Here is a 26,452-nt window from a genome sequence, read left to right as displayed (position 1 = left end):
GGGAGGTCATCAGCACCACAGAACACACTGCGCCACTCGGAACCTGGTGGCCTGACCTGTTTTTCTGCCTTCGACGGGTCAACCAAGGTTACTGAACCCTTTGGGGGCAGCCCAACATCCCTCAAAACTTGGCTCGCTCCCATGGATTTTATGCTTGCCCAGAAGCAGGTAAAGGAGAGTCATGTGGGTGGGGGCCCTTCTGGTGTGCCAACATAGGGGACTGTGTAACCTCGAACGATGGGGATCGGAGATGGCCAGTTACAAAAAAGGATGCTGTCAAATTTTCTTATGTCAACCAGGGCATCCCTTGTCATGTGCCTATGGACAAGGCTTGTGACCAAAGGGACCAGGATTGGGTACGAATTCAATTCACCGAGACGGGCAAAAAGACTGAGGTATCGCATTGGATAAAAGGACTAAAATGGGGAATAAAGTACTATAAATATGGGGGACATGGGGAACATGAAGGCTCAATCCTCACCATCAAATTAGCCGTGTCAACTCCCAGCACCGCCGTAGGTCCCAACCCAGTTATACATCCCCAGACACCTTCGATCCAGGACAAGGACCTGGGCCAAAGGGACGAGAAAATGTCGACCGGACGTACGCCTGCACCTCACGCCCGGCTCAGCTCCCCGAGGGACGCCCTGGCGGGCACCGACGGCCACATCTGCCAGCCAACTGCCAGAACACATGCCCCAGACCCACCTGTAGTAGTAGCCGGGGCCGTAGCCGTAATAGCCATGGAGCAAGTAGTCAGAGCTGCCATAGCCTGGCCCGTAGCCCTGCTGGTAGCCGTAACCCTGGTTCCAGTAGGTGCTGTAGCCCTGATTCCAGAGCCCACAAGTGGACCGGGTCTGAGTCCCTCCGGGTCAGATAACCCCATGTGGGAAATGGTGCAGGCAGTAGCAGAGACTCTTAACCACACCACTCCCTCCCTCACCGATCCCTGTTGGCTATGCTACCCAGGTCACCCCTCTTCTATGAGGCAATTGGGATAAATGGCTCCTACACTATCAGCAACTCCCATCCCACTTACTGGGATGGGAAACCGTAGGGACTTGCGATTGCTCAGGTTTCAGTAGCTGGTACGTGTGTAGGCACAGTCTCGACGGCCCAGGGCCAGTTATGCTCTTCCTACGCTAACACCACGTGGGAGCAGGAAAAGTGGATTATACCCTCCTCGGGCTGGTGGCTCTGCTCAAAGACAGGCCTCGCTCCGGCCCTATCCACCTCTGTGTTCAATGCTAACAGTGAGTTTTGTGTGCTGGTGGCCATTCTACCTCGCCTAATGTATCATTCTCATGAATCTCTCCTTTCTTATTGGGAAGAAAGGCCGAGCCCCCACCGGAGCAAGAGGGAGGTTGTTACCGCCCTGACCATTGGGACCCTCTTCTCCCTAGGGATAGCAGGGGCAGGCACTGGGGTCGCAGCCCTTGTAACTCGGGAAAAAGGGCTCACAGCCCTGAGGTTGGCAGTCAACAGGGACCTAGAACAACTCCGACAGTCAATATCAGACCTGGAGCAATCCCTCACCTCCTTGTCAGAGGTGGTCCTACAAAACCGAAGGGGCCTGGACCTCTTGTTCTTAAAGGAAGGTGGACTGTGTGCAGCCCTAAAGGAAGAGTGCTGTTTCTATGTAGATAAGACAGGTGCAGTCAGAGATTCCTTAGCCAAACTAAAAACGGATCTAGAGAAGAGGCGTAAAGAATATGAAAGTAACAAAAGCTGGTTTGAGTCTTGGTTCAAATACAAGCCTTGGTTCGCTACCCTCCTCTCAGCCGTTGCGGGGCCATTAGTCATCCTGTTGTTGTTGCTTACAATCGGTCCGTGCATAATAAACAGGCTGCTTAGGTTTGTACGGGAGAGGATTAACACCGTCCAACTTCTGATCCTTCGTCAAAAGTATCAGGCCCTAGGTGCCGCTGTGGAAGATTCCTCAGTCTGATCAAGAAAAGGGGGGAATGTAAAGAGCATCAAAAGTCAGGAAAATGAACTAATAAAACCTAGCTAAACCCTAGAGCAAGAGCCACCCAGTTTTCGTAGAAACTACCCGAAGCTAACACGCCTGCCCTAAGTTAGATAACCAGAGGTGGGCAGTAGCCTCGGAACATAACCCGTGATAAGTCACAAAGACATGCTTGTGAGAGCTAGAGATTACGGGAAGCGGTTAGGTAACCGGGGCGTTCTCGTTTCAACTCCATTGGTTAAAATATAGAATATATAGAATGTGTTTTAAAATTATTGGTTGTAGAAATGCGCGGGCTTCGGTGCAACGGCTGTGAAAACCCTATATAATCCCTACCTAAAGTTGCTTGGGGGTCGGCAGCTTGGACTCGGCCTGCGTGTCAGGGGAAGTGCTGTCGGCCCCAGCTAGCTGGCTGAATAAAGACTTTGCTTGGACTTACATCTCTGTGTCCGTGTGGTTTGTTCTCTGGGGAAACCCCGGAGTCCTGGACCCTAACAATTTTAAACTAGTACCTAATTCAACTTATAAATGAATATTGTCATCTGATTGGCCATTTAAGTGCTGAAAACATAATGCCAAAACAATGAGAATCACTCAAATGGTTTAACCTGACTTTCCTCCAAACACTGGCTTTTTAACTAGCATAACAATAGAAGTGAGGTAGCAATTACGCTCTTCTCATGTGCTTTCCCAGGCACATCCCCCCAAATCTTCCATTCCCTATCCCTCCTCCTCTCTTCCAACACTTCCATCCCCCCAAGGAAATTCCATTTGGATTGGTCCTAATCTACACCTCCTCCACCCTGTAAAGGTGACTGGAGCATGGGGGCTTCAGGGAAAAGCTGGGATGACATGTTAAACACCAACGATTTTCATGGAAGGCAACTTTCATGTGATCTCAGGTCCACACTTCATACATCACAATATGACAATGACCTTGAGAAATAAAAAAAGGAAAAAAATAATGAACTGACTCTGGGACCAATTTCTCAGTAAGAAAAATGAAAGGTCAGTGTTCACCTAAGTGTGACCAACAAAATGAAATAGGCAAGAACAAGAGTGCAGGCCCCTACCTACTTCATGTGTGTTTTTCTTTTTTATTCCCTAAAGATTTTCCTGCAGACATTATGTGAGACTCTGCCTTTGGAACATGTCATATTATTTAATGAATATCCTATGTTATTCCTAGAAACATGCACTTTCTATTTCCATACCTTTGTTCATACTAATTCCTTCACCTTAAGGGCCTCTTTCCTACCTATCAAAATTCTTCCAGACCCAAGTCAATGGATGCAGCTACATGCAACAGAAAACCTAAATAACACTGTTTTAACCAAGAAACACTTTTTTTCTCACATAAAAATGTCTGGAAGAAAGCCATTCTGGGCTAGTGTGGGAATTTCAGTCATAAAGGATCCAGACTCCTGCCATCTGTCTGCTCAACATGCTAAGTACACAGCTTCCCCCAACCCATCAGGTTCCCTTCGGGGCAGCAAAAACAAAGGCGGACAGCAAAAGGGTGCTCTTTTTCCAAGGGTCCCCTTTAAAGATCACCATCCAGTAACTTCCTCTTTCATGTCATTGGCCAATCCAATCTGCAAGTGAAACTGGGAAATGTAGTCTCTCCATCTGGCACATTGTCCCAGCCACTATTACTATAGAAACAAAAGCATGGCTGTTGGGTGGGCTAGACAGGTCTGCCCAGCCTCTACAAGCTCACTTCTTGTTATACTGTATAAAATATACCATATTACTTAGGAATGTCACATTATTCATTAGAACATCAAATTTTCCTCTATTCACTTTCAGCTTATTTTGAAAGGGGTTAATTGTTGTTAACCTTTTTTCTCCTGAACTCTTTTATCATCTCCCCATCTCACTATATAAAGGATTCATCTGGGGCTGAAGCTACTGCTTCAGTGGAAATACCTGGAACAGTGTAGGTTTCTGTTAGCAGGCAGGTGTGAGGAGACATCTATTTCGGAAGAGTAATGAAAATCAAGAGAGAGTTTGGTTAGTTTAATTTGCCTGAAATTAAGAATAGTCAAGAATCACTCACATACTATTTTATCATATTTTTCTTTGAACTTCAGGTCTTTACCACATCCTTCTTAGTAACCCAGTTTTGTTTTTCATATATCATGAAGTTATCCTCTCAAAACATAACACAAATGTAATACATAATCCTATGAGTAGTTCAGGAAATGGGAAATATTATCTCCCATTATTCTCTTCCAAAATATAGGAACCAAAGTATGAGAGGAGACAAACAGGAAATCACTATTAGAACCAGGAGTGGAATTAAATGATAATGAGATTAATGTCAAATTAATACTCTCTTTGTAGGGGTAGAGAAATACTGCAATCCTGAAGAAACTTTATTCAAATATCAAAGATACAAAATATCATGTAGCTTTTTTCTTGTAATTTAAAGCACTAAAATATAAGGGATATTGCAAAATTACTTTTAACCACTAGAGGGCAGACAATGCTCCACGGGTGTACTTAAAACAAATTTTTAATTCTTAGCCCAAAATAGTCACCACCACCACAATTACAAAAAGCCTTCAAGATCCTTGTTTTATACAGTACAATATACTGTATATAAAAGACTCAGTTAACAACTTAAAATTTTTTAACTAACATATAATCACCTCCATTCAACAGTTTACAGGAGGCAAAAGAAAACATTTTTGCAGCCTGAGTCTAGCTATGAGTTAAGGATTATTAGCATCAGGGAATCAGTACATCCTAAAGGAAAGGCAGAGTGCTTAAACAAAACAAAACAAACAGCACCCACGGAGAGCCAACAAGATTCTATGTTAAAATATCTGCAATGAAATGTAAAGGTTATATTTACATAAATTGAAACATCACTGAAGTCACAAAGCAATCAAATGTTAAAATATTTACATTTGACTCTTTAATTGCTAGATATCCCTTCTTTTACCACAAACCAACTATAGATTGTGGCAAAGGTGTTTTTAGTTTCTTTTTAATATATCGTTTTGACCTAATTAACTTTTGTTTACCCTCTCAGTTAATTCATTTGCATTTCGGTAGCTAAAGCATTACTTTGATTAGAAACCACAACCTCTTCACATTTTCACTCTCATTAATTAAAATGCATCATGGTAAATTAAGCCATTTGGATTTCAGTCTGGGTGGGTGACATTTTAACAACTGCCCTTCAACCTTTTCTCTCTGTCAATCTTGGTCATGTCCTACATCATAGGACAGCGAGAGGGCAACGGTGGCAGCCTCACAGAGGAATGGAGCAGGCATGCAGCCAGGGACTATACCTCACTGAAGTCAGCGATTTCTCTGATGCATGAGCCTTTCACTTGCCAATCAAACCTGATTAAGCTTTTACCTTAGAGTTATGCATGACTCTACCCAAGACACTAAATCATTTCTAAAGTCTTGTTTCTTACTTTCTGCAAACTTGTTCTCCCCAATTTTCAGGTCTATGGACACTGTTCACTCTAATAGTAATAAACATAACACTGTGGTTCAGAAAAGCTGGTGGTTGGGACAGGGTAGAGGTGTCACTTCTTTTGAACTAATGAAAGCAATGCACTTTTAAAATCAGGGCTAGTTACAGAAGAGAAAGGCTTCTATATTATTACCTACTGGCAGAAGTCTCAAATTGCCAGTTTGAAAGAAGCTGCTAACAATTATAGCTGCCCAGTAATAGATCTGAATAACATGAGCCATGGAAAGGTGTTTGAGCAAAGACTGGATGGTTATACGTCAGGAATATCACAGACGTCATTTCTGCATGGACTGTGAAGTTGTACTAATTTACTTCCAAACCTCACCAGTCTTCTTTTAATATTAATTTTATGTTAGAAAGAAATACATGCACAAAGTTTTAAAAATCAAAGGAATTATCCAAGGCTTATAATTAGTGACTGTATCCTTATTTTACAGGGACAGTTCTAATTTATGCTTATTACTCCAGTGTAATTTTAATAGTGTCCCCCTTTCACCCTTAAAAGTGTCCCAGTTGGATGAAAGCCTGCTGTCCCAAGCCCAGGAAAAACTATGTTCAATTTATTTAAGATTTTTTTCTATATGGCTTCAAATTTCTAAACAAAAACAAAAAACATTATTATACTACTTGCATCAGTTAAAAATTGCCTTTGAATTCAAAGATGGGAAGAAAGGGTGGAGGACCACTGACTTAGAAAAAAGGAGATGCCTGGAAGGTACATTGTTTGAAGACTTACTCATCTGAAAATTACTTTTCCTCCTTCACACTTTGGTGGGATTTTATAACCATCCAAATTCTCCACAAAATATAGGGATAGGAAAAGTAATGTCATTGTTAAGACAAGCTACCTAAATCTCCCTTCAAAACAGTATTTGGTGTCCAAGCTGTCAGCTCTGTCAGGGGCTGCCTCAGCTGCAGAGAGCCTCATCTGGCCCCCTGTAACATCCTTCCCAGACCGAAGGCATCCAACATCTGACCAAGGCAGGGCTATAAAAGCCATTTCCACCCAAATTGGGACCACTCTGATATGTGCTTCAGAGCTCCCCAGAAGATTAGCCAAGGTTTTATCAGGCTCACATCACAGATGGACTTCTGCCTCTCCCAATCCTGCATCCTTTCTTTCCTTCCACAAGTGATCATCTTTAATCAACATCTTATACCCCAAATTCCATCTTAGCATCTGCTTCCAGAAAACATATCATCCCAGCCTTTCCCTGAAGCCCCCATGCTCCAATCTGCAACAAATAGATAATATGGTTCAAAATTCAAAAGGTGCAAAGAATATGGTAAAATACCTCCCTCCCTCCACTGAGTTCCAGTTACTATGCACATATAAGAAAGGCACTTCTTTCATTTGCTACTCAAACGGTAGCATACCCTTACCACTGTTCTAGACCTTGAGTTTTTTCACTTCAGAGGTCTCTCAGAGGTTGTTTTAAGGCAGTAAATAAAAAGTACCATCATTCTTTCTAATGGCTGCGTGGTATTCTTCTGCATGGATGTAATATAATTTACTTGGTTGGCATTTGAGTCACATCAGTTCTTTTCCTATTAATACAATGGGGTAGTGAATCATCTCTGTGTATGCTTGAGCCCTATGTGTGCAGGTATATAGGAAAAATTCCTGGAAGGTATTTCCAGGTCAAAATGCAATCTGGTCATACTTTTGATAGATGTTGGTAAATTGCCTTCCATTTAGATTGTACCAGTTTGCACTCCCTTGAAAAATATATGAGTGCCTCTTTCCCTACACCTTTCCTTTATGTGTATCACTAAACTAATAAAATCCAGGATAAAATATAAACAAAAATAGAAATCTTAAACTTTAGGATAAAAAAGTATAAGAGTTCTAATACTTTTTTCATGCCCTATTGGATAATTTTGTGCTGTCCTGGTGATACTTTGCCCCGCTTTGGAAACCCATGGTTTACTAAATTGTAGGATTTTCTAAGATCATCAGACATTTTATATCCCCTCTGTTGGACACACCGTTATTCAATTAACATACATGTAATGAATAAGGAACGTGGTTCACACTCATTTCTTGGCCGGGGTAGGAAGAACAGAGGGAGAGGCGGGGTAAGGTGTCGGTAACTGAGGAAATTAAAGTGAGGCTAGGTCCCTGGGGTCCGGGTAGGGCAACCGCAGGCTGGCCGCGGTCCATCACGTTTCACCCCGCAAGGGAGGAGCCAGGGCTCTAACAGGGCGCAATCGCGGGGGTTGCGCTTGCAGAGTCCTGCGGAAGCCACCCGGCCGCACTGCCCCCCACTCCAGCGAGGGAGGCGCACGGAGAGTTCAGGTCGCAGGCTCTCGCCTCACCAAGGTCTCCGCGGCCCGTTTCCCCGGGCCCTGCGCTCTTCCCCCGCCCAGTCCACAGGAGAGAACGCCCCGGCCAGGGGAAGGCCTAGAACCTGCCGCCGACCGGGAGAAAGGTCGCCGTCCCCACAGGGCGCCGCCGGGCGGAGCCGAGGGTGGAGGTGCCTGGGCATGCGGGGGCGCCCGTTGAGCTGCAGGCCTGGGCTGTGGTCCTGCCTCACCGCTTCCGATCCTTACAGGGCCCTAGAGCTCCTGGCCGGGCTTCCTCCGAAACGCGGGAGAGCCGCCCGCCGCCCCGCAAGAGGGCGTCACCGAGTGCCACGGTCACTGTCGCCGTCACAGGCACCCTCGGCCCCACCCCAGACCCGCTCGCGGTCCCTCTCTCTCCCTCACCCGCACCTGCCGGAAGCTCCGCGGGCCGCAGGTGCGGACGACGGCGGGATTCCACGCCCCGCCGAGGCCCGCCAGCCCCAGGGAGGGAAGGGGAGGCGCGGGCGGGAGCCGCCCCCAGGCTGATGCCCCGGAAGCGCCCGAACCCCGAGGCGCCGCCGAGCTGGGCGCCCTGGAAGCTCGGCCTTGGCTCCCGGGGCCCGCGGCCCTAGATACGGCTCCTCCTTGGCTTCCCCCTCCGAGTCCGACGGAGGGGTGGGACTCTCGCCCTTTGGGGTCCTGACTCTCCCACCCCTCTGCAAAGGACCTTCTCTCATTCCGGACCTCGGAAGCCCTCAGAAGCGTAGTTGTTGGTTCTGTTGGATAATGAGTCTCCTGCTGTTTAAAAGATACAGGGTGGGAGTTGGGGTGGCAGCTGGGGGGAGAGAGTGTTAATCAGCTGAGCTTTCTTGAAATTTTCTATTACATTTAAGGAAAAATTATATTTCAGTCGATGCCCGCAAAGTAGTGCCTTGTATGAGCCTATATGTCCAGGTAGTGTTCCCACTCTACGTAGGAACATCTGTCACTTTGTGGATTTGTTTCAGATGAAACTTATTTCCATAAAACTTAAGTTGCTGTTTATTACTGATATGACATCTGAGGGTCCACAGACAAGCTCTTGGTGAGGGAGGAGGCCCCTGATTTCTGTGCAGCATTGGACTGAATAATTTAGCAGCAGAAAGCATGTTTCCTGTCTGCCCTGAGGGAGAGGCAGTGTGATGGTGACCAAGTCTGTTAACTAAGCAACTACGTAGGCCTCCCTTTCTTTTCCAGATTGTCTTTAGCCTGCAAGCATGGAGGTCGCTCACCTCAGGCCCTACTGTTGCAGGGAGCTTGAAGGAGCTGACATACTGTCAGACACCTTCTGCTCTAATGAAGTGCACACTCCGCTACAAACAACTGCCCGTCCAACTGCCTCAGAGGACAGGTAACACAAAACCCAGAGCAAGCGGTGCAAAAGGGTGTATGTTTATATGTGAGAAAAAAACATTTACAGTTAATGGGCTCTTCGTTTATCACATGGTAAGGAAAGCATAACATGACAATTAACTAAACCTTAAACTGTCCACATTTGTTAGGAACTTGTTAAAAGTAAGTTGGTGTGTATTTCTAAAAGGCAGACATCAAATTTATCCACTTCATTGTAGAACTCTAGAATGATCACTTCCTTCGTTTGAAAATTTGTCCATTTCAATCAAATATTACTTTATAAACAGAAGTGTAGTGGTTCCTTATTATCCCCACCTGCTCAAAAATACAGAATCTGTTGTTCATATCTGCTCTGTAAAATTTTGCTTTACCAAATTCCTTGTTACACATGAATTACAGATTATGATTTAAATTGCATCTAACATACATTGAGTGATTACTATGTGTAGACACTATACCAAATGCTTTGTATATAGTAATTCTTTTAATTCTCACAAGAACCCTATGAGATAAGTACTATTATTATCCCATTTTATATATGAAATAACAGGTATAAATAAGGAGTTTTCCAAAATCTTAGTGCCAGCTTTTCTGTGTTGTTTTACTTGAATCATTTCAAGGCAAAAAATCTCAAAACACTTGGACAGTGAAAAAATAGCCTATGTGGTTGTTTTCTTGTTTTTGTTTTAAAAAAAATTTCACTTGGTCTAATCTCTCATTGAAGTATTCGTTAAGAAATCAAACAAGAAGTCACCTAGCCTCAACTTAAACACTTCCAAAATGGGATATCAGTACCATTCCAACCTTGAATGCTCCTGATAGAGAATTTTCTTTCTACTGAGAATGTTTTCTACTGAGGAATGTTTTCCTTCCTTCCTTTCCTGCGATCCTGGACCTTCCCTCCAAAGCCATGCAAAATAAGCATAATCCATTATCTCCTTAATAGCTGCCCTTCAAGGGTTGAAAGATTCTTCTGATTCTCTAAGAGTTCTCTTCTCCAGACTAAACACTGGCTCAGACTTTACTCTTCTTTCCTCTTGCACCTAGGCTTTCACTCTCTTGACCAGATGTCCGTGGGTCTAGCACAGTTTGTAAATATGCTCTTTATATGAAAAAAGAAAGTTTTTTTCCTAATTATAAAACTAACATGTTCCTTATAAATAATTTAGAAATCATGGAAATCCATAAAGAAAACAAATTTTCCATTTTCCAACAGAAAGACAAACTATGAAATTAAACCTCAAGAAGAAAACCTCTGTACTTCCTTTATCCAGAAATACTAACCACTAAAAAGCATAATAAATGTGTCCTTTCCATTTTTTTAAATTTAAAGATCATATTCAACATCTGTTTTGAAACTACTATTTTAACTTAATGAAAAGGAATGTTTTCATATTTGTAAGGAAAAGGACGCAGCTCATGTCTATTGAGCCAATCCTTGCTACACCTGCTCTTCTGTTACCTGATTCCCAAAAGTGGCTTGTCAGTCCTAAACTTCTGCGCAGCTCCCAGAGCCATCAGATTAGGCAGAGCTAAACCTTCAGCAGATCGTATGAGACCAGGGGATGAGCAACTGTCCCTGGCTCAAAAGCAGCAATGTGAGATTTTACATTTGGCCAAAAGGGATCTGAGCAGGAATTTAGGACTGCCATGGCTGATTAAATTCATTATCCCCTCAAAAGCCCTCATCTAAGAATTTTCACTGAAATTTCTATCCCTTCTACCCAAATGGTCCTATGGTTGATTAGTAATTCACCCCAAAACTGTTTAACTGACATAAAATTTAAGAGTAGCATCTGTGAGAAAATACTGCTTTTCATTAACTGACTATAAAATTAAACACGAGTATGTTGTAGTTACTTATAAACTACAATAATGTATTATTTGAAGCAGTATCTAGGTCCAAGCATGTTCCTGGTTCCTAATAACTAAAACCTGCTTTCTCCCTTTTATTCCATGTGAATTCTTTCTTTTCATATTCCCCAAATGGGAAAGCCAGAATGATCAGGTATTCTCAGAACCCCTCATTTTGACTCCCTCTTAAAAAGTAGTTGGGCAGCTTACAGGAAAAGAAGTTCTCTTTTTTCTCAGTGTTTATTCTCCTGAACTGCTCTGGAAAGTATCATCAGGGTGACACTGGTACCTCTGCTCTATCACTGCTGAGGCTGAACTTCTTCAGACTAGGTTCAGGATTTAAGGCACCCAACTCAAAACCTCAAGGTACCTCAAAAGCAAAACAAAACTAAAAGCTCCTGGCTTTTAGGGATTACCTTCATAATGGTAAGGATGAACATGTTTTAATATTTTAATATTAATTTATTAATAATGAATCCTAGCATAGGTTAGCTCTCAGCAGCTTAATTTTCTAAACATGGATGTATTTACGGGGGTGCCTTTTTAAAATATCATAATGTATTTTGAACTAACCTGGCAATTTTAATAGCAATGCAAAATGATTTCCTCACAACGGCCTATGTTTTTTTCTTTTCAGAATAGGTTCTGCAGTCTAGCTCCATTGTTACCCAGCATTGGTATACAGACAGGAACCATCAAAATCACCTGAGAAGCTCTCTAAAAATACAGATTCCCAGGCTCTGCTCATAGGTAATTCTGGCTTGGTGAGTCTAGGAAATCTGCATTTTTAGAGGTTTTTCAGTTCATTTTGAGAACCACAGGACTAGCAGAAAGCACTAAAAACAGACAGAAAACCAGGATTGTGGTTCTGGCTGACCCACTGACCAGAGGCAAGTTAATCTTTCTACTTCAGTTACTTCCTTACTGGTATACTTTGGAGCAATTACAGAAGTCACAGTTATATATCTGACTTGATCTCCTTTGAAATTATTAATTAACAGTTGGTATTCTTTTTGTATTTCTTTCACTGAAAAATAAGAATGGCAGGTACAGCTCTTCAGAACCATCACTGATGCCTATCTCCCTTCCCATTCAGGTGGTGTCTCCTTAACTCTTGCAAATTCTGTAGCTCATTAGGCAAAAAAAAACATATCAGTTCAGGAAGTGCTTTGAGAATTGCTTCAGATTTCATTATACAGCCCAATTTTATTTATGGATGCATTCCATTGCTTTCTGATTCCTGCATTTTTTATTTAACTATTAGCTTTCTACCAACTAACAATGAGATTATGTTTGTTCTGAGCTTTCCTTTAATCATGACGTCTAATAATTACTGGCTAAGTTCAGCCGCCCACATTTAGAATGTAATGCTCAAAATTCTGTAAAGTGACTCTCAAGTGAGATGTTGGTTCATCCCTAGGGAACATATCTTTCTCAAAAACAAGTAAGCACTTAATTTTATATGGCTACAGATACAGCACTAATAATTTACTGTTTCTTTGTTATGGAAACATGTATTATTTAAGCTTTAAAATGATTTAATACTAAAACTCAATATTTATCTTAATTCCTTCTATAAAATGATGTTAGTATTAAAGTTAAGGGAGGGGGGAATGAGAGACCCGAAAATAAAAGAGAAATATGACTTATTTTTGCCTTGCCTTTTATTTTAAATGGTTTCCTGTAACTTATTGGCTTTTGATGGATGCCAACCCAAATGATTGATTAACATTTTCTACTGGCTCATCTTCCTGGGACAATGTAATATATGGGTGTCAGATGTTGAGAAATTGACTCATCTGATTTAAATGTAACTTTTAAAAACTTAGGTATTAAAGCTTAGGTTGTCATTAATCAAATATGTTTAAATATTTTTCGCTTGTCATGCCCCCAAACTGTGTCTGTTGATCATAGTCACAGAGCAGGTGAAGGTCTCAGAGGTCTCAGAGCTGAATACCACCATCCCTTCGATAGCACCCCAGATTCTCCTTGACTAGCTAGAGCAGGGGTCTACAAGCTTCTGTAAAGGACCAGATGGTAATTATTTTAGGATTTACAGTCTCTGACAAACTATTGTTGCTGTGGGGCAAAAATAGCTATAGATAATAGATACATATGATGAATGATCATAACTGCATTCCAATAAAGCTTCACTTAGGAAAACAAGCAGTAGGTTGAAGGTGGCCTATGGGCAGTAGTTTGCCAACCCCTTTCTGGTGACTTTATGAGATAAAGCATTCCATGTATAAGACAGTCCTGAATGTTAGTTCTTAATTCCATTCAGCAAATATTTACAGGGGGACTTTAAGTCAAGCACTGTAGTGCCACAAAGAAGGAAGGAGTTCCCCGTCCAAACCTCCCTCTGAGCTCCTCTCCCATGTTTCTAATGAGCTCCACATCACTCAGACGGTGCAGTCCAAAGGGCCTTTAAGGCCCCACAGGATATTGTTCTTGTTTCCCTCTCTTGCTTTACATCTCACAATAGCTCTTCTCTACTGGGCCTCAAATTCCTGAATTCTGTATCTACTGATTTGGCCCAAAATTCAACTCTATTTTCTCAGCCCTTAAGATCTAGATAAGTTCTACCAGAATCTTTATTCCATACCTTCTGGAAGTCCAAAGCCTCCCTCAGATTCCCAGGATAGAGGTAGGAAGTGGCCATTACTGACTTGGGGTTCCTGGTTCCACTTAGGCTGCTTCTGTTCAACTCTTTGACCCAGATGTGAAACTCAGTCATTCTTTAATTTCCTCTAAAGACCTCGTGCACACAGTATTTGTGAACCTAGTAAACTTCACTGATCCTTTAGTTAGGGGTCAAGAGGAAGAAATCACATCACACGATACAACATATAACTTAGAGCCCCTTCCAAACCCCTCCCATTGCAGAGCAGCATAATCAGTCTTAGGTTGCTTGATCTTTTACCAGCACCCATACTTGCAAAGTCTGTCTCTACACCAAGTGACCTGACAAAATATTTTATCAAACAAAGTAGACGCTTCCCTGAGAAAGACTCTGGAGCCAACATTGTTGGAATTTTCTATTCCATAACCTTACTAACCTTTAGGCCATTATATGCTATTCCCCCTACCTAGACTATTCCCTTTCTTCCACTTGGTGTACTATTCATCCTTTAGATGATTCCTCCAGGAACCCTTCCTCCAGAAATGAATCCTGCTGGTCCTGCAAAATGCCTGGAGATATACTGTGTTTCCTGGGCCACTTAAATCCAAGGTCAAATCCTGAGCAGCTATAAACTTGGACAGAAGGCAACAAGAGAGCTGGTTTACTTCTATCTCACCCTTAACATGAAAGAGTAGCCTTTTAAGGTCCCAGCTTACTGTTCAGATAGCCTCCTTTGGATTCCTCACCTAGCTGATTTCTATACCCTTCACCATGCAAAGTCCTTAAAATGAAAATGAAATTTGCCAGAATTAGCACTGTCCTAAGGGCTTCTGTGCTGGTTTACCTCTGGATTCCCATTTTCCCTCTTACAGAGCCCTAGTATCCTTTCTGCCTTGTTAACAATTAGTTGCTTTTACACTTTTTCTTTTCAGCATTTTTATTTTATTTTGTCTTTCCAGGCAAGTTAATAAGGTTAAATAGAGAAATCAAATTCTCTAAGAAAACTTTACCTGAAGTACAGTTGGTTCCCTTTTTAAGATTTTCATGTCATTGTCTGCCCTCAAGGAAAAACAACTAGCCAATAAATATTTGTTGAACATCATGTATTTGTAAGACACTATGCTATGCCCTGAGGGTTCAGCAGTAAGTATAGCAGAGTCCTTGTCTACAGTGACTTGTCCTCTTTTTGCTGTGCTGTGTAAATTGTGATAAGTCAGTGTTCTTTGCTCACCAGAGCATTATAGTGTTCATCTTTTGGTGACAGGCTACCAGTTTATTATAAAAGGCTTATAATTCAGGAACATCCACATGGGCGAGATACATAGGGCAAGGTATGTGGGAAGGGGCATGGAGCTCCCAGGCTCTCGGAGCACACCATTCTCCCTGCATTGCCATGTGTTCACCAACCCAGAAGCTCCCTTTCCAGCATTTTTAATTGCTTTCAGTGGGAAAGTTAATCAAAATAATCTTGACTGCCATTACTGGGAACTGGAAGTCATTAAATCTTTCCTAATTAGGAAGCAGATCTTTTACCAGATATTCCTAAATATTTTGTGAGGCCTGTCCAGGAAACAAACCCATCTCTTTGGGCCTTGCTCATTCACTCATGTATGCATTCGTTCAACAGACATCCACTGAGTGCTCCCATGAAGCATTCTTACAACAGTGAACAAGATATCAGAGTCCCTGCCCATCACTCCCTTGTTAGCCAAAAGCAGAAAAAAAGTCATCTGAACTACCAGTTTTCAAGATCAGACTAAGCCCGACCAGCCAATTTAAGAAATTTCCATGTCTCTAGGCCACGGAATGGTACAGATGTTAGGGGTGGCACTATGGAGACACTATTTCTGTGAAAGGACACTGTTGAATAGGGCAATGCTTCTAAAATTTTGGCACGTAAAAGAATCATCTGGAGGACTTGTTAAAACAGATTATTGGGCCTTCCCCGCAAAAACTCTGATTCCTAGGTCTGTGGTAAAGCCTGAGAATGTGTACAGAGATGCTGTTGCTAGTCCACACTCTGAGAACCACTATTAAAGGAGCTCTAGAGAGAACTGAAGAGCAAGTGGTTCTGCTCTTTTACACTACTCTCCATTTTTAAAAAGCAAACAATAATCTGTAGCTAAGACCATTTAGTGGGGGAAGAATAGTCTTTTCAACAAATGGTTCTGGGACAACAGGATATCCTTATGCAAAAGAATTAAGTACCTTATTCTTGTATCCTTATCTCACAACATGTTTAAAAACTAACTCAACATGGATCAGAGAACTAAGTATAAGAGCTAAAACTATAAGTAGAAAATGGGTAAATTTTCATGATCTTGGATTTGGCAATGTATTCTTAGATATGACACTAAGGGCACAAAAAAGAAAAAAAATTGGACATCATCAAAACTTAATTAAAAACCGCTTAAAAGAACACTGTCAAAATTAAAAGACAATATGCAGAATAGGAGAAAATATTTGCAAATCATGTATCTGACAAGGGATTTGAATCTAGAATATATGAAGAACACTTACACCTAAATAATAAAAAGACAACCCAATTTAAAAATGGCCAAGTATCTGAATAGACTTTCCTCCAAAGAACATATACAAATGGCCAATAAAGCACATGAAAAGATGCTCAATTGCATTAGTCATTTGGTAATTGCAAATCAAAACCACAAAGAGAGACCACTTCACATGTACTAGATGACTATTAAAAAAAAAGAAAGAAAATAAGTGTTGGCAAAGATGTGGAGGGGAAACTGGAACCCTTGTACATTGCTGGTAGGAATGTAAATTGGTACAGCCACTGTGGAAAACAGTTTGACGGTTTCTCAAAAAAGTAAACATAAAATTACTGTATGACCCAGTATACCCAAAAGAACTGAAAGTAAGTATTCAAACAAAAACTTTGCCATGAGTGTTCATAGGTGCACTATTCACAACAGCCACAAGGTGGAAACAACCCAAATGTCCATCAACTAATTAATGGATAAACAAAATGTATCATATCCATACTGTGGAATATTATTCAGCTGTAAGAATTTTAGTTATTTGTCCTAGTCCATTCGGACTTCTATAACAAATACCATAGGCTGGGTAGCTTACAAACAACGATTCTGGAGACTGAATGTGCAGGATCACAGAACCAGCATGGTCGCGCTCTGGTGAGAGCCTGCTCTCTGGTCACAGCTGGCGCCTTCTCACTGGGTCCTCACAGGATGGAAGGGGCTGGCAAGCCCTCTGGGGTCTCTGTCACCAGAGCTTAGTCCCGTTCATGAGGGCTCCACCGTCGTACCCTGGGCACCTCCTAAAGGCCCCACCTTCTTACACCATCACCTTGGGCATTAGGATTTCAACATTTGGGGAACACAGACATTCAGCCTATAGCATTCTGTGCTGAAGCTACTTCAAAAGTTTCTCTTTTTTCACAGGTATCAGGAATTAAGGGAGTCGCTCCCACAATGTAGGCTTCCATGGGGCGCTGAAAGGGAATATGGAGGGATGATACCCACTTCACTCCCCGAGGAACACAGGCCAAAGTGTGAGCCTCCTCGTGTCAGGGGCAAAGGACATCAGCATTACGGATTTGGTGGAGACATCTGGCCAAGGTAAACAGACTTTCTGCACTTCACAGAGTTCTTTATTATTCATTTCTCTTTATTTCTATTGTGCAGTCCTTTGTTAACTAAAATCTACCTCCAAATTTATTTATTTTACTGTTTATGGAAAACCAAATAATTTCTAATTGTGAAGTCAGTAAAAAATCTGTTTATGGATGTATTTGCCATCCTTGGAGATGTTCAAGTATTATGATTAGAGATTTTGATTAATTTAATTCCCTTGCTAATCACATTTTATCTAAAACTAAGTGGGAATATTTCAGAGAGGGTTAAATAAAAAATGTTTTTGCTTGAGCAAATAGCTGGCCTAGTTTGTACAAATATCCTTGATTTGGGGAACTTCTGATTTCTAATCTGTTCATCAACTTATAGTCATTAGGATCTATTGGGCATTGTTCTCAAGTATTAAAATAGTTCTATAATCATTTATAAACCTTAAAATCACTCTTTCAGCCACATAATTTGAAACAGATAAGAACTGAAGAGAAAGCAAAAATCAAAATCTGAGCAATTAAATGTCACATTAAATATTTACTAAAAATTATGACATTTACTTAAAGCAAAATCCATCAAACCTTCCCACAGAGCCTACTTACTCCTGCTGTATGTAACAGTCCTAGTTACCGAATTACTAACAATCTATCTAACTAGCTTTTTGTTCTAAAGCAGTTAAAATAAAGCAATTCAGAAAGGCAGCCGCAGCTAGAGAGAAACAGTAACAATAGGGACACATAGTAGCCTATGACCTTACTGAAGCCTCAGTAAAACAATAAAAAGCAAATGAAAAGGCCTGTCAGTCCAAATGGAAAAATGCAAATATCAACACATTATAGATAGTGAGGGCCTCAAGTTCATTAATTAACCCAAAAGACTTTTTAAAATCCTCTTATGGAACTTACTTTCTAATACAGCTTTACAGTGTGTTTTTAAAATGGATATTGTTTCCCTGGTTTTATAATGAACAGAGACCCAAGAGATTCAGCATTTTTCCTCAGGTCAAACAGTTATGAAGTCGTGAAACAGATGACTCCATGCTTATTTGATTCCAAAGCCCAAGTTCTTTGCATCTGTTTATTCACTCATTTACCCCAGCTATTTGTTTATCAGTTCAGGAAACTGGGTGTAGCAAGCACTGTTCTAGAGACTAGAGATAGAGCTCCTTGTGGAGCTTACAGTTGTTGTCCCCAAAATCTGTATATTAAAAAAAAAAGCACAGTAGTCCACAGATTTAGAATTATACTTACAGAACCCAAGTGTGTATAAAGAAAGCACAAAGACTGATTTCTTAAGGGAAATCTAGCTTGAAATCAGAGGTTTATGTTTGGGGCCTCATGGAATTCAGCGCCAGACACTGGGAAAATAAATACTTGCTCCAGTTAGAATGCCAGTAATCCCTGACTCAGAAATGACAGGAGTAGAAGTCCAAATATGAAATGGCTGAGCATTAAACAGTAAGCATTGCATCCACTCATGATTGGGAAAATTATTACTGTAGAACCAGGTAAATGTTATAAACCCTGGCAAAGCAGAGATTATATAAACAACCAAAATGGAAAGACCAGGGATAGAAAGCAGAAACAAGCAAAATAAGGTTTATCATCTTAATCTTTCATGCCTAAGAGTCAGTATTATCCAAAAAATAATATTGACTCCAACATTTTAAATATTTCAAAAACTTTTTCTTAATTCTACACAGATCTCTTAGAAATTTATATCTGTGTAATAAAGAGATATATATTCAAGAGTTCCTTCAGCTTATTTTTTATCTGTTAAATAGCAATAAAATTTTTAATTTTTAATTTTCCTTCAAAAATTGCATGAACTATGATCCTATTCTTGATATTTTAGTACTGACTAAAGCTGTCCGTCTCTCCATTCTTACTTTGTTACATGTTTTTTAGAGAAAGATCTCTAAATCATGGCAGTATTTGTATATAATTTTTTGTAATTATCAAACTTTTATAATGAGGATGTGCCATTTCCATAAAAATAAGAAAACAATCTCTTTTTTAAGCAATAGCATTAAGTACTTCTATATGATATGTATTGTGCTGAGTGCTTAGTAGACATTATCTCACTAAATTAAATTACATTTGCTTTTTATAGAGTTCATTTTTCCAGTTAAACTACTTTTATTTTTTTTTAAGTTAAATTTTAACTCCACAAATTACTCATTTATATGCATTAGGTAGCTTAGTTGCAGACGACAGAACCCATTCTGGCTAGTTGAAGAAGAGGATTCATTAGAGGATATCGGATTAACTCAAAAAACTATGGGAAGGCTGAAGAAATATGCTACCTGCTAAGCTTCCAGGAATAATAGCCAGACTCATTCCCAGGCCTGGCCTCATCTGGGGCTCTGCTAAAATGGACACCTGCCCTACTACCTTATTAGCAATGTGGATGCCCACTTGCGGCCTGTGTTCTAAGGTTACTACATCCAAATCCAAATCTAGTACTATACAGAAGACTGGCAGAACTTGGTGCCCACGTTTAGATACCACCTGCTAGGGAGGCCAGGTGATGGATTTTCTAGATTCTACCTGGGGAAGTGGAGTCTTTAAAATGTAGGAAACTAGCAAAATGTAGAGAGGATATTGTAAAGATGTTAGATAGCCATCAGTGCACGTAGACTGTCCTTCTAAACAATAACATGTTTTTCTATTCAATATGTGGTCCGTGGACCAGCAGTATAGAATCACCTAGGAAATGGTGAATACAAAATCTTGGATCCCACCCCAGATTTGCTGAAACAAAATCTGCATGTTAACAAAATCCCTCAAGTAATTCAAACATGCAGCAAAGTTTGAGACCTGCTGCTCCAGAGTAAGAAAATGCCACATTTTTTCAAGCAAATAAGAGTGTACTCACCTCCCAAAAAGAGGAGACCCAAAGTCTCATCAGGCCCACGTCCAGGGTGATGATCACTCCCTTCTAGGTCAGTCATCATCCTGTCCTGAGAGTCCACACCTTGCACTTGATAAAGCAAACCATCGCTATATGAATAATAAGGAAAAAGGAAGGGAAAAAAAGATTACAGTTTATATATATATATATATATATAAGCATATGAGACATACCAAGAAAAAAAAAGTGGGAAGTGACTACCACTGGTCATGAAGCTATTGTTGGTGTTATATTCTCTTTCCTCCACTACCCACTCCATTTACCTACCAGTACTTAAGCTTGTAGGAGTTCATTACCTGATGGGGCAACCCCAGATTTTGTACCTGGGAGATCTAAGCTCTGAGTGATTCTGGCTATGTGTTACTGCTACAGTGTTGCATTAACTTTATGCTATTGGAAGCAGTCCTAGGAGGCATCTAAAAGATGCTTTAGGTTATAGAAATACTCCTTTTCCCCATCCTTGCAGAGCAGCAATTGCTCTTGACCTTCATATAATCATCATTTGTATAATCCTTTCTTGCCTCAGTTGCAGAGTCCACACAGTAAGTTCTGTCCCTGCCCCTGTGATAACTTGTTTATGAAGCCATTGAGCAAGCATTGGGGTGACTGGAGAAAGCCTGCCTGACACCCCCATAGTTTGTCAGTTTATCTACCTAATTTTTAAGAACATCCTCAATTGTGGGGTTCTCTTGGTAAGTATTCTTGTGGGCTACAAATAACCCTCACATTTTTGGTTCATTCTCAGAGGCTAAGAAAGCAAATTTTTTGCAATCTACACTGAGTAGATGAGCTATAGGGTGGGTGTTCAAGATAATCAGTAGCCATGAGAAACAGTTGAGCATTACAACATATATTAAAACATAAGCACCAAATTATTGACTTAAGGTGACAATGGCGTGTCTGTGTAGTTCATCAGTTATAGCAAATGTATCACTCTGATGGGAGATATTGATAATGGGAGAGGCTAAGCATGTGTGGAGGTAAAGGGTGTTTGGGAAATCTTTCTACCTTCCTCTCAACTTCGCCATGAACCTAGAACTGCTCTAAAAAAAATTAAGTCTTCTTAAAAATATCAAAGATAAGGTCCAGTCTCCTTTGACCATCACTCCACCAATCCATTTCCTTCGTGGAGGGAACAACTGTTACCACTTTGGTGTGTCTCCTTTCATATCTTTTGTTAGACATTTACATCATTACACACATACCCATTGAAAACGTATGGTATTATTTTATGTGTGGAATCGTCTGATATATAGTATTAGGCAACTTGGTTCTTTTTGCTCTCTACAATCTAGAGATTGTAAATATAGATCTGTCTCATTCTTTTTAATTTCTCATAGTGTTCCACAATATGCATTATAGATTATTTGGACATTCTCTAATTGTTTCCTGTTTTGTTTTGTTTTTTTGCCTGCTTGAACTCATACACAAATGTTTCTCTAGGGAAAATCCTAAGTGAAAGCTATGGGTCACAATATGTGAGTATTATTTTTAGGATGTGAGTATTGGGTATTTTTAAGTTTAATTTTCCAGCATTGTTTATTGAAAAGGAAATCCTCTTACACTGATTTAAAATGCCACCTTTTAATACACTGAATTTCCATATACATGGTTGTATTAGTCTAATTGTCTTTTACTCTCACCATTACAGTGTTAATTTGAAAAGATGTTCAGTTTGATTTTTCTTTCTTCTCAGAACGCTTCCTATTGAACAATTCTATTATTTGACACAGAACAAAAAAAGCAATGTCTATGGAAATGATTCTTTGTAAGTTTGGAGTTTCTTTTCATTATCCTTATATGAGCTCAAGTAACATTTTCAAATGGAAATGAATTATATGAGTAATTTTTTAAAACCCCAAATGGCAACTTTTAGAAAAACAAAAGTATTCCTTTTTTTTTTCAATGGAGATTATTAATAATAGAAACCAAGACCAAAGAAATAACAAAAATAAAACACATAAACCAAAATCTACTACTAGTTTGTAGCATTTGAACAAGCAAACTGAAAATAAGAAATACAGTATAGTAATCCTAAAAGGGATTCATCCAGATAATCTTTGATCCGTTTTCCTGCCTTTGACCTAGTTACTCACACGAATTAGAATCTGTTACATTTCTTAAAAGGCTCAGAGAAAAATGCCTCAGCACCCTCAACAAAATTTTAATCAGAATTTTATGAGGAGAGAGGTTCATTATGACACTCTACCAATAACTCAATAAAATTACACCCTTAGTCTTTTTTGGATAAGGAATCCTTAATTTACCCATTGCTTACAGGAATTATTTTCCAGTATGTTAACTTATTTTTTACTCTTTGATATAGTCTGCTGTATCTGTTACAAAAGCATACTTAATTTTCAGATAAAAATAAACACTCACACCATTGAAGAAACAATGAAAATATCACCTCTTTTCCTTTTAATTATTTTAACTGTTAGGAATTTGTTTGTAGGTAAGAGGTTAATATACAGGTCAGCCACAAGAGGGAGCTAAAGAGACATGAAATTTGTAGTTGGTAGGGCCTGTTTATCCCTTTGGGATTAGTAAACTGAAAAGTAGATGCAGTATGTGGCGATGTGGACTGGTCAGGTCAAGGAATGGATGTGTCTGAGAATTTTTAGTTTTTATTTTATCCTTTCAAACTTTTAATTTTTTTAAAAAGCTTTCCTTTTTTTTACATTTTTAATCAAATCAATTTTAGACATATACTTGTCAATATCAGAAATTTGTCATGAGAAAAATTTTAGATGTTGATGTTTCACATATATAATAACCAATATAGGAACTCTATAGCCCTTGCTTTCTTATTGTCCCTCATTGTCCAACTCAACCAGAATATAACTGTAAAACAAGACATGCTTTCTCTTAGTTCCAAGTCCACAGACTTGGAGTCCAAATAAATAAAGATATAAACCTCTTATGTTTCACATGAATTATGTGTTTATAATGCATTATAGAATAATAAAATTTTATTGCTCATGTGCACTTTCTAAGTACAGAAATATATTTTAAAAATTAAACAATATACTCCACTTTTCTGATCTTTACTATCAACTGATAACATTTTGTTCATTTTTCATGCCTGGAGTATTCCAGAAATATTCGCAGAGGCTGAAACTAGTTGTTGAAAACCAATGGAAGTGGATGATAACACTTCCCTAGTGTGGACTTTATTCCTGGCTGCAATATTATTTCTTGGTATGCAGGACTCAGAGTAATTAGTAAATACACAACCTTCAAAAGAACTGAGTCAGAAAAGACACACCTCCAAGAACTTGCTCAGTTTTGTTCTAGCCTCTCGGTCAACTGGGCAACATCTACTGTCACGACAGATCAGCAATCATGGACAAAGGAACTTAGCACACACAGTACTTACATGTCTTCAGCCAGGCCACACTCAGTTCATGTTAGTTCATATAATTGCACCACATGCATGGTGTCAGGCTGCCTTAGAGCACATTGGCTGCTGCCTATGAGGGTGAATGTCAGTAAGAACCAGAGGTCTATTATCATTAGAAGTAGTTAGTCTTGTGTCTGCCTTGCAAATGAGAAATGCCAAACAGGTGGTGAGTAGGACTGAAGTTAGAATAAGCATGATGGAAAAAAACTGGTCGGTAAACAACTGAGATGTAATGATATCCTATCTCTCTGCCTGGTCAATATTCAGTGGTCCAAAAAGTCAGTCAAGAATAATATCTTAAAGACACTTTAGTTTGAGAATGGAATACATCTTTATTCTTAAGTTCATTTTTAATAGGAGTTTGAAAAAACCCTTAATATAAATTAAATTTTATTTCCTATTTTTATTCTAGGATGCCCAAACCACCTAATTCAACAGTAGGGTAAGTGTACAACTTATATTTTCCTTCCCTCTTATTATCAAGAAAAAAATATTTGCAATCCATATAACTTAGACAGTGTGAGAACAAATCACACTTTTCATGAAAGATTTTTTTTTTTTAACAAGTAAAAGGAGAAGCTGGTACAAATCCAAGGTAGCAGTATTACTAATTTCCCCAATTAGCCCCTGGTGACCTTTAATAAACTTTTTAATTTAGTAGTTTAGATTTACAAAATTAATGGGAAACTAGTACAGAGAGTTCCTATATACCTCATACCCAGTTTCCCCTATTAACATCTTAAATTAGTATGGTACATCTGTTACAATTAATGAGCCAATATTGGTACATTACTATTAACTGAAGTCTATACTTTACTCAGATTTCCTCAGGTATTTCCTAATGTCCTCCTTCTGTTCCAGGATCCCATCCAGATATCACATTACATCTAGTGATCATGTCTTCTTAGCTTCCTTTGGCTGACAGTTTCTCAGACTTTCCCTTTTATTTTTCTCTTTTAATGACATAGATAGTTTTGAAAATTATTGGTCAGATATTTTGTAGAAAGTTGGGATCTGTCTGATGTTTTTCTAATGGTTAGCCTGGGGTAGTGTGTTCTGGGGAGGAACACAACAGAGGTCAAGTGCCAGTTTTATCACATCCTATCAAGAGTATGTGTTTCAATGGAACTTACCACTGTTGACATTAACCTTGATTGCCTGGCTGAGGTAGTGTTCATCAAGTTTCCCCACTCTACAGCTCATCTTTTTTTTCCCCCTTCCCATTCTGTACTCTTTAGAAGAAAGTCACTGTGTGCAACCCACACTTAAGGAGTCTGGAATTATGCTTCCAGAGTACAGAGCACCTACATAAATTATTTGGCACTGATCTGCATGGGAAATTTGTGCTCACCCATTTATTATTTATTCAATCACTTGTTTATATCCATATGGACTCATGGATATTTATTTTGTACATTGGTACTTTAATAGCAATCCTGTATTACATATATTCTTACTCGAGTTGGCCATTGGGAGCCCTTTCAGTTGACTCCTTTATCCATACCCCTATCATTGTGGGGTTTTTTTGGGGGGTGGGGGTTGAGTACTTCATCATTTATCTTTTGTTTTTTGTTTTTTGTTTTTTTTCCCTTTTAACACTTCCTTTCTAACACAACAAGATGATGCAAGCTCCTCTTGGATAGTTCCTTGCCCCACTCCTAGAATCATCCATCTCTCCCAGGAGCCTAGTTGCCTCTATTGGAGAAGAGTTTAACAAACCAAGATCTGAATATTAAGTACTCTTGGCGCTACTGGAATAACTATCAATTTTAACTGAATATTAAGCTTCAATTAAAGCAAAGATGTGCTCAAAAAGTTATTAAATTTTGTTTTGGGTTTTGTTTTTTTAAAAACAACTATGTGAAGACCCTTGTTTTAGACCTTTCTTCATAGCAATGTGAAAAGTAAAGCCCTTTTTGTTGGTTTCATTTTCTCCGGTCACCTTTCTACTTGTAGTCTAAGTTCCAAAGTCCCTTCCTTTGACCTGACCTCCTCAACATCCTCCTGGGAGAACTATGTAACACCTTCATAAGCATCTTAGTAGATCTTGCTCAGCAGGGCAGCCCGAGTCCAGAGATAGCCCATGCCTCTAACTGAATGATTCAGAGAAGAGAAACAATTCTTTTATTTAAATGTGTATGTGGCTAAGTGTTTGATGTTCTGCCTTTTCCTTATTACTTCTTCTCTATTTAGGGGCTCAAAACTAAATGAAAAGTGACCTTTATAAGTCATTTAATGTAATAGAAACATAATTATTTTCTACATAGTCTTGATTTAAAGGAATAAATGTACATTATGGCCATTTAATACAGTTGTACTCCAAAGTTGAATGGGATCCAACTTGAAAATTTAGTTGAAGGTATAATTTTGCAATTTTTTAATAAACAAAAATAAACTTTGCAGTGTATACAAGATACTGAATGAAATCTCATAACATATATAGACTCAAGATATACAGAGTCCATAGCTCTCAGGTCTTAAAGTATGTTTTCCTAAATTATTACCAGATATAACTTAATACTGTTAGCTAGGAAATATACATTTCTAGAATCTGAAGGGAAAGAAAATTATGCCTCAATTCCAAGTGATCAGAATTAACTGAGGCCACTCCATGACTTCTTAGCTCCCACCTTTTACCCCTTCTTCATGAAGCCAAAACCTACAAAAAGCAGAAGATCCTGAGGACTACATAGATAACATTTTGTGAATTCCTATCAGGAGAATCAATTCTCAGAAAGAAATGGGTTTGGGAATTCTTCTTGTGGTTATTTTTTTATGATTTAACATGCTCTTGGCCTTTGTAACTTACTTTCTAAATTAACAATTTAATCTCTACTTTCTGGTCATATCTTTGTAATAAAACAAGACATTAAGAAAACAAATGTAATGGCGTTTGTTCAGGAAATCCTTA

At 39.5% G+C, this 26,452-nt stretch overlaps 1 protein-coding gene across 2 annotated transcripts in view; it reads left to right on the top strand.

Moving 5' to 3' along the window:
- Positions 1-7,319: 7,319 nt before the first annotated feature.
- SPMIP4 (sperm microtubule inner protein 4) overlaps positions 7,320-26,452 on the top strand; it is a 42,656-nt gene continuing 23,523 nt past the window's right edge. Inside the window, exons 1-5 of one of the 2 annotated variants that reach the window (XM_036877105.2) lie at positions 7,322-8,205; positions 8,988-9,141; positions 17,043-17,219; positions 21,835-21,906; positions 23,954-23,983. In XM_036877105.2, coding sequence (XP_036733000.2) covers positions 9,008-9,141; positions 17,043-17,219; positions 21,835-21,906; positions 23,954-23,983 — 413 coding nt within the window. In that variant the 5' untranslated portion in view covers positions 7,322-8,205; positions 8,988-9,007. Of the gene's footprint in view, positions 8,206-8,987; positions 9,142-17,042; positions 17,220-21,834; positions 21,907-23,953; positions 23,984-26,452 lie in introns of both variants that reach the window. The other variant, XM_057504596.1, reaches the window with a different exon arrangement.

Source organism: Manis pentadactyla, chromosome 7 (genome assembly GCF_030020395.1).
Source record: "Manis pentadactyla isolate mManPen7 chromosome 7, mManPen7.hap1, whole genome shotgun sequence".
NCBI lineage: Eukaryota > Metazoa > Chordata > Mammalia > Pholidota > Manidae > Manis > Manis pentadactyla.
Note: the sequence above shows the minus strand (reverse complement) of the source record. Positions and strands in the feature narration are given on the sequence as shown.